Source organism: Lolium perenne, chromosome 5, assembly GCF_019359855.2.
Source record: "Lolium perenne isolate Kyuss_39 chromosome 5, Kyuss_2.0, whole genome shotgun sequence".
NCBI lineage: Eukaryota > Viridiplantae > Streptophyta > Magnoliopsida > Poales > Poaceae > Lolium > Lolium perenne.
Genome location: NC_067248.2, coordinates 21,914,927 through 21,924,275, shown reverse-complemented (window position 1 = coordinate 21,924,275; position 9,349 = coordinate 21,914,927). Strand labels below are relative to the sequence as shown.

Here is a 9,349-nt window from a genome sequence, read left to right as displayed (position 1 = left end):
GATTTTCCTTTCCTGCTTGTTCCAACTGATCGGGACAAATCTCCCGTCATTTAATGTATCTCACATGATAATTTTTCCTAGCATATTACTGGTCCATTTTGTGAGGAAATTCTGCCACGTGGCAACCCGTAATAGGATCACGTGGCGACATTGCTGACGCTCGCGCGAGTCTTACTATGCTTGTCCCATTTGGCAAATCTTGGTTCGTTCACGCTTCGACTGACGTTATCGTAAACGAAAAATATGATGTCACCCGACAGATCGGACACCTCAATCATTAACATGGCATACCTGACGCAATGATCGCCGAACGGGAGAACCGACATCATGACGAAGTTTTCGCGTCACGAAGATATGGGCCGGGTGGGCTTCAGGCTTCGGTGTATCGTCACGGATCCCTGACGGGATGCCCAAACCGTCAGCCCGGCCATCTGTGACGTGAAATTGCCCACAGTTGTTCAAACCGTCAGCATCACTTGGCCGTAAAGATTTTTTGACATTCGTTGACATAGTTAAATCGTCAGCGAAACCCGAACTGGTTGTAGTGTCAACAGTTCTATAAATATCAACATAAAAATGCCCACAAGCAGAAAACTATGGACAAGAAAACCTCAACCGTGGACCGAGATCTAACCTAGATTTTCCTGCTTGTGCCAACTGATCAGGACAAATCTACCGAGATCTAATATCACATGATAATTTTTCCGATGACGCATCGAATTGATATTAATTGGGCCACTGTCGTTCGTTTGTTCTTGCTCTGGAACTACTCTAGGAGACTATTCATGGGCGGGCACAGGACTTTGTTAATGGGTATTCAAAATATAAAACAATACAAAGAAAAGTAGAAGAAAATGTGACAAAACCATGGTTTGAACCCAAGACATGTTTACACAAGTCCACTTGGTCTAGCCAACAACCCAGCTACACTAATGTGTTAGAACTTGGATTAGATTTTATACAATCTAAAAATAAATTGAGAGCTGTTCATATGATTTGAAAAGTTTGACAAATATTTTGGGTATTCACTTGCATACCCATGAATACACATGGGCCCGCCCATGAGACTATTTAACCATGTTGTACATATCTGAAAACTTAGCAAAGCATGGCTGCAATCACTAAACGTTCCAACTTGCTGATTTGTTTTCTGGGGTGGTTCCAACTCGCTCATTGGTACCTACCCTCTCGATAATATTATTTTGTGGTATTGTCATGGTGAATATTGAGATATTGTGTTACACGCATGCATGGGCACCATTGCGTTGCTCTATCCCGGAGACCTTACGATTGGCATCTGGTATTTTTCATCAGACCTGATAAGTGGTACTATTGTTAGGGACCCGAAGCGGTTCAGGCTCCTTAGGGAGAGTGGAATTGGCTGACAATGGCGCTTTGCCACTCGCACCGTCTAGAATAGAGACTGAATCTGTTGAAGGACTAAAGGAGGAGACGATGTTTCAGAACAATCTGGAGCATATAAAGAGTTTGCAATCAGCTGCTTCTACATGCTTAAAACCAATGATAATGGTCACTGCCGTGGCTGTACAAATAACGGAAGTGTTAACCTGAAGCACCCAAATAAAGCTGATGATTATAGTGGACGTCACCGAGATGCGTACTTACCGTACAATGGTGAATCTACTACACGACACCACAGTTAATCTGATAACAATTTGGATCCTGAGGATGAGGAGGCTAGGTTAAAACGTACTTGTAAGTGCTTATAAGTGCTTTGATAATCCAATTTTTCTGGAGAAAATGAGAAGGCGCATCAAAGATGATCCGCATGCAGAATCCCCTCTTTCAGACAAGAAAAGGTGCACAAGACCAAGGTGCAATCAAAGACTGAAGCAGCATGATGCGCCACCACCAATTCATTTGCCGGATATTTACTCCCTTCCTGAAAACAAAGTATGTATCCTCTTCGAACCAAACATCTAATCAAAAATAAAAATTCAGATGACCAAAGGAGAGAGATATACATTAACCAGAAGCCTTTTTATTGATTCTCCTTAGTTCGAGCGTGAAATAACTTGTTATGTACATCTTTTTGGTGTTTTAGATCTAGTGTCAAGAACAGAAATTCCTTGGTTGAAGTGGACCAATTTATATTAGTTATATCCAAAAAAATGTTTTCTATTGTTTGTGTCATTGATATTCAAGTTGGTCCACTTCAACAATAGAAAACATTTTTTTTATATAACATTAGGAGGGGAAGGAAGACAGTTACGAGGGAAAACAAAGTATATATAGTGCATGAGTAGCATACAACCAACCAAAACAAAGCAATTTTTTTTGACAGGAAACAACGCAAATTTGGGTACAACCCTTCCATGCATCCTCCACCGTCAAGGTCGCTGCGCCACTATAGTTTGTTAGGACAGGAACACATGACCCACGACTAACCAGTCCAAAATCCTTAGATTGTTCTGTTCCTTCTGGTGATCAGCTCCAAAAGTGAGACGTACGTCGAGAGCAGCTTCCCGTGCCTAGAGATCCGTTCATTTTCTTGAATCTAAATCTTGCATGATGCTCTTCGGCGGCTCCACACCCCTGGAACTTGTGGACGACGGCGCCCATGGACAGGCAAGTGGGCCCACCAATTATTTGTAAGAAATTGTTTACTGAAAAGTGCTGCAAATGGAGCGCGTATTGGGAAAGGCCGTATGTTTCCATTTCGGTCTCCATTTGAATATACCACAAAATGTATTTTTTGTAGACGATGTTGATCCCATTGTTTATGTTTGTATTGCCATTTATTGTCTACCACTTGTGATTTGCGACTGTGTACTGCAGTATTTTGATATGTACATTTGGATTGGGAAAATGATGCAGGTGTTTTTGTTTCTCCTTCTATGTGAATGGATTATATATCTACATGAATAAATGAATAAGTATTCATCGTGACATTCTATGTTCGTACATAAGTTTTTGTGGGAAACAATATTTTATGTAGCATATACAAAAAATACAAAAAAAATGGCATGTATGTAGTCGCGTTGGAGCATCAAAATTTATCTTTTTTACATGAGACATAATATTATTTTTTTCTGAAAACTTGTGTATGAACATAGAATATCTATCAATACATGCAAAAATTACTTTAGAATTTTTTGACATTTCAAAATGTATTTTCACACAACGAGTTCATATGCACCCGTGAGCCGATTTGGATTCCCCAACGGTACTCTCTATATTTACCAAGAACAGAGTGAGAGACCGTACTTTACAGTTTACACACACGTGCACACAGCTTATAGTAAATTTGATTGCACTCTTTCTTTGCGGGTAAATTTGATTGGACTCAAGTACATAACTGAGCACCGTGCACCCAGATAATACAGTACTAAAAATGTAAGTTCTAGCCCTGCAACAGAGCATTTGCATAGCTTGATGCACTGAGGTGTACATTCGAGGCAAGTCCATGTACGGCGGATGCATTTTACTCAAAAGAAAACTATAGCGACAAAAGCTGATCAAATCCTAGATTCCCTTCTTGTGCCAACTAATCTGGACAAACTAGCCATGACCATCACCTGATAATTTATCCGATGCCACTGATGTGATATTGGACCATTGTCGTCCGTTCGTCCTTGCTCAGGAACTGCTCCAGGAGTCTGTTTAATCCTTGCTGCACGTAATTTAAGTGTTATAAGAACGGGTCTTGACACCAGGCCCCATAGTGCCGGACAGTCTCGATCAGCGCGCGTTGGGTCTATATATGGCCAAGAAATGAAGAAAACCTCACAGTGCCTTTGTGCCGACGCCGGTTGCTTTGTGTATTTCAACATCAGCGGAATATAATTAAGCTATATATGTCCAAGAAAACCTGGAGCGTGGACCGGGGCCTAATCCTAGATTTTCCTACTTGAACCTGGGACAATGAACTCTGGTCACTAACTTGATATATAGTAAACCAACTTGATGACATTAATGTGATATTGGCGTGACTATTCGACCCTTCTTGTGCATATCTTGAGAGCTAAGATTTTGTATACATGTTGAAGCTGTAAAACTAAATGTTTCAAGTTGCTGATGGAGTGATGGGTACTTGTTTGTAACCAAGCATTTTGTGACCGTAGTGCCGTCATGCGTAGATCTTGACAGATCGTTTTTTATGTACATGCATGAGCATATATAGGTCAGTGTTGATAATTATGCTATTGCACCCATCTCACAGCTAGGTTTCTACCAGTGTCTACCAAATAGCTGATTTTCTTACTGTATCGAAACAATTGTACCTCCTTTATTTTCAGAAGAGTTTGCATCGGGGGGTCCCCAAACTATTACTAGAGTTACACTTAGATCTTGGTATTTACAAACAAAACATCTCGGTCCCGGAAGTACATACAATAAGTGAATGTCCCAGGTCCTTGATGCAGATTACATACTCCCACTACAGGAAACTGTCAAAGTATAGACGGCCCGCTGTGCCGACGGCTTTTTATTGGGGCCGCCGGCACAGGGCTCGAACAGGGCAGGCCGCAAAGCCAGCCGTTGGCACAGGAAACCGCCGATGTTAGCATAGACTGGGACATAGTGTGGCTCCACGGGTATCCGCCGTGACGGCGAGGCAACATCGTTAGGATTACCGTCGGCACAATTGTTTCTCTCACCGTTTAGAATAACTAGCTAAATGGTTGGTTCATGGCTACACCACTTGGTAGATTGTTTATCTAAGAACATGCTAAGTTTCGATAGGGTACTATTGTCAACAAAATATAACTTCTCGGGGCTTTAATCATTCCCAGTGATTCGGTGCCATCAAGCCCTCCGCCCCGACTCATGGCAGGAAGATCATCCGGAAGGAACGAACAAGTTAAGCGTTCTGAGATGGGAGTAGTTTCAGGATGGGTGACCGATTGGAAAATTTGACTATTAATAAGTGATCGACCTGATATTAAGCATGCTTAGAGATTAAACTATCAAACAACTCAGAAAATGTGAAAAACAATAATCAAGGTCCCTTCCAAGCAATAATCAAGGTCCCTTCCAACACCACTCGCAACAAAGCTTCCTCCACCGTTAGGGTCACTTGCGCAGCTATATAATGACCTACCCAATTCTGAGATTGTTTTCTTCCTCTTGGTGACCATCTCGTGAATTTGAGAGCGACGTCCCGATGCTCGGAGCTCCGTTGATTTGCAGCCGGTACGGCTCCACTGGAATCTAAATCTGGAGTGATGCTTTCTGTAGGCCTACCATGCTCTGTCGCTTCCGGCCGACACGGGCACGCGCATGGAGTGGAACGTGTGGACGATGGCGGCCTGGGGCAGACGAGTGCAGAAGGGACGTACCTGGAGAGCAAATTCGGAAGATCCTGTGTTTCCATTTCCGTCTCCAGTTCAGTACCACTAAATGTATTGTATTTGTAGACGGCAGTGGGTCTTCGATCTTGTTTTCATTTGAAACCATGTAGTCCTTCGATCATTTGATGTATAGCTCGAACTTTTATTTTTGAAATGGAGAGCTACATCCCGTCGGTGGCCTACTCGGAGGTGAGGTCGATGACCTCCTGCTTCACGCGGTGGACGGCTTCCGCCTCCTCGCGGCGGAAGCACGTGGGCCGGTCTCCGAGATGACGGTGACCTGTTGGATCACCCGTCGCCTCCTCCTCATTGTTGAGGACGTAATCCGCCGACTGGAAGACGGTCCGCGCTGGCGCCGCCTCCTCCTCCTCCTTGCTGCTGCGGTCGGTGACTGGCAGCGCACGGCCCAACGCACCGGAGGAAGACCCCTCGCCGCTATTGGCGTGGCGGGCTAGTTTCCCCGGCGGCGCGCGTTGCGCTTCCGCGCGCCCACCGAGCGGTTCTATTTCCGCCGCTCGGCCACGGAGTGGAAGACGGTGTGTGGGGGCGGTGGTGCGGTGGCGAGTTCCTCCCGCCAATCCACCCGCCTCCCCTCCCGCCGGTGCCAGCCATGCGGTCGCGGTGGAGGTCGCAGAAGTGGAGATGATGCGGCGGCAAGGGCGTGATTGCTCGCCGGAAGTGGAAGCGCGTGCGGCGGAGGAAGCGGACGCGGCAGCGGGGAGTAGGGTTTTGGAACTCTACTTCACTTTGCGGCCTGTATATATATGGGGCGAGCCTCGCGTTTCTCGGGCCCCAGAAAAACTTTTACGGGTCGGCCCACCGATTGGGACTCTGTTCTGCGACGCTTTCGCCCGAACCCGTAAATCCACCGAAAAAATCAGTTTCGGCATCATTTACGGGTTATGTTAGAGTTTCTCTAAGAATAACTCTAACAGAGTCCGTAAATCATACCGGAACCGTATTTTTCAGCCGATTTACGGGTACAGGTTGAAAGTGGCGCAGAACAAATACTGAACTCGCTGCCTGGCCCAAAAAACATTTTCACGGCCCCGAAAAATTTCACACTCGACCCCTATTAATATAGATTGAATGCCGTTTTACAGGCCCAAAATTGAACGGATTTATCACCACTCCTTCAACACCGTTGTCCATACAACCGCCTCCAGCCGGCGATTTCTGGATGCTTCGCTAAAATATTGCACCATCGCCCTATCGGCCTGCTCCAATCAGCCTGCTAAATTTCCACAGCACGAAAAAATAACGAAGTGGGTTCAGCCTTGTGTAGGTATATCTTAGATCACTCAGTGATACTTATTTACCCAGACATGTGATAAATGACTTATGCTCATTATTATATACGATTCTAGCTTATCATTATGTAAATTATTGTTTGGACAAGCATTTGTGGTTCACTACTTTAAGAAAAAAAAACAAGAGAATTATTGTGCGGATGTTATCATGTTCACCACTAATGTACTTTTGTTTATATACTAAAGCTAAAGAGAAAATTGATCTATTTTAGCTCATGTTATAGTAACCAAAAGGTCAGATATACCACGTCTCTAGTTTTGTTCCTTGCTAATCAGCGTGCTTGCGGAGCTAGAGCCCCTGGCGACCTGGGCGATGGTGGGAGAAGTTCCCCGTGGGGTGCGTCTTGCGCGGGAGGCTCGCGAAGATGAAGCTCCTCGCGATCTCGCCGACGTACGAACGGGGGAGCCGCTAGTAATCGAAACCATTGTGGCGCTAGAGATGTGGGACGAGATGGGAGGGTTGGAGGCGGTGGCATGGGCGACACACGGGCTCCTTAGCGGTGGAGCAAGTGGTGTGGAGGCGACATGAGATCTAGAGCGGGTCATCGGCCTGCCAGGGTAGGTGGGTGGCATCCAGCACGGAGTTGTGCTATCACGATGTGCGGGGAAAGGTGGGAGGGCACAAGCTTGTGCGGATTCCCGCAAAAAAAAAAAAAAAAAAAAACTTGTGCGGAACCCACCCATGCCACGTGTCAAGCACGTGAGGGGTGGGGCAGGAACATTCCATTCTCCGGGATGATCGGGAGTGTTTTCCCATTTTTAATATCCGAGTTGTTTTACGATAGGGGGTTTACATGATAGTAAACTTTTTCCCTTATACTATTTCGTATGAAAAAAAAAATCTTTTCTCGTTATCATTTTGTAAATATTACATTTTTTAAAACACTAAAAGGGTTAGTCAAAATACTCCTTAGATTTCTAATAATAACTAAACTGAGCTGGCAGTTGTGTAAAAAAAACCCCAGTTAACAATATTAACCATGGTTAAAAAAGACCTTGACCTCATCAAAAACAGTACAAAGAACCTGACCTCTAGTTGATCAATACTTAAACAATTTAAAAGCACAAGTTGGATAGCCAACTCAGCCATATAAAACCCAGCACCCCAACACCTTCACCTAATGCTAACCTGAGGTGTTCTGGTAGCTAGCTGCACGTACGTACGTAGAGCGCCATGAACGGAAAGCAGAGCAAGAAGAAGAGCATGGCGCCGCTGCTGGGCAAGTACGAGCTGGGGCCCCTTCTCGGGCGCGGCACGTTCGCCAAGGTGTACCTCGCGCACCCGGCGGCCGGCGGGGAACCGGTGGCGGTGAAGGTGATCGACAAGGCGGAGGTGCTGGGCATTCCGGGCATGGCGCCGCGCGTGCTCCGGGAGGTGGCCGCCATGCGCCGCCTGCGCCACCCGGGCGTGCTCCGCCTCCACGAGGTGCTCGCCACCCGCTCCCGCATCTACCTCGTCATGGAGCTGGCGCCCCGCGGTGACCTCCAGACCGCGCTCGCTGCGAACCGCAAGGGCTTCCCGGAGCGCACCGCGCGGCGCATCTTCGTGCAGCTCGCGACGGCGCTCGCCCACTGCCACGCGCGCGGCGTCGCGCACCGCGACGTGAAGCCGCAGAACATCCTCCTCGACGCCGCCGGCGGTCTCAAGGTCTCCGACTTCGGCCTCTCGGCGGCGCCCGTCGTCCCAGGCTCAGCCGAATCCCTCCTCCTCACGTCCTGTGGCACACCGGCGTACGCGGCGCCGGAGGTGCTACGCCGCAAGGCGTACGACGGCGCCAAGGCGGACGCGTGGTCATGCGGCGTCGTCCTCTTCGTCCTCCTTTCTGGCCGCCTGCCCTTCGACGACGCGAACATCGTCGAAATGTGCCGCAAGGCGCTCCACCGGGAGTACGAGATCCCAACGTCGGTGTCCCCGCCGGCGCGCCGCCTTTTGCACCGCCTGCTCGACCCGAACCCGGAGACCCGCGTCGCCATCGAGGCGCTGTCGGCGTCGCACCCGTGGTTCGTCAAGCGGTCCCTCAGCCTCGACTCGCAGCTCGGCGGCCTCATCGACGGCCAGCCGGAGCGCGTGCTGCAGTTCCAGGCGCCCGCTGTGGCGAACGCGTTCGACATCATATCCATGTCGCCGGGGCTTGACCTGTCCGGGTTATTCGGCGGGAGCAAGAGGAGCAGGGAGAAGCGGTTCATGACGACGGCGTCGCCGGAGCAGACGCTGGAGCAGCTCGGCCGGGCCGGTGGGAAGCTCGGGTACATGGTAGTGGGGAAGAAAGGAGGCGAGTGCCAGCGCCGTCCTCTGCTAGGGAGGCCGGCGATATCGGTGGAGATGTCGGAGCTGGCGCCGCCGCTGATGCTGGTCGAGATGCGGCTAGAGACAGACGACGTCGATGGAGACGGGGAGGTTCAAGTGTTCGGGTGGGAACAGTTGAGGGTTGAGCTAGGGGATGTTGTTAGGGCTTGGCATAGCTGTGAAGATCTGCCACAAGTTTCCTAGTTTTTACTAGTATCTTATTACACTAGTTTTTTCTCTTAAAAAAATAGCTAGATGGGAATATGTTGGTGTTAATTACTACTGGTGTCAAGTGTAAAAAGGTAGTACTCCAAATGTCAATATGTGAAGCTAGCTCCTGTTTATTAGGAGTATTATTTTTGTACTAGAAAGTACATTGTACTATGGGGGTGTAAGAAGCTTAGTATATTTTTCAATCAGAAGTTCAGTACATTGTACTA

General features: G+C 47.7%; 1 protein-coding gene across 1 annotated transcript; it reads left to right on the top strand.

Annotated features, from left to right (window-relative positions):
• The first annotated feature begins 7,709 nt into the window (after positions 1-7,709).
• Positions 7,710-9,349, top strand: LOC127298794 (CBL-interacting protein kinase 4). Its single transcript, XM_051328647.1, has one exon. It carries the CDS (start codon positions 7,797-7,799, stop codon positions 9,111-9,113), a length of 1,317 nt encoding a protein of 438 aa, XP_051184607.1. The 5' UTR covers positions 7,710-7,796; the 3' UTR covers positions 9,114-9,349.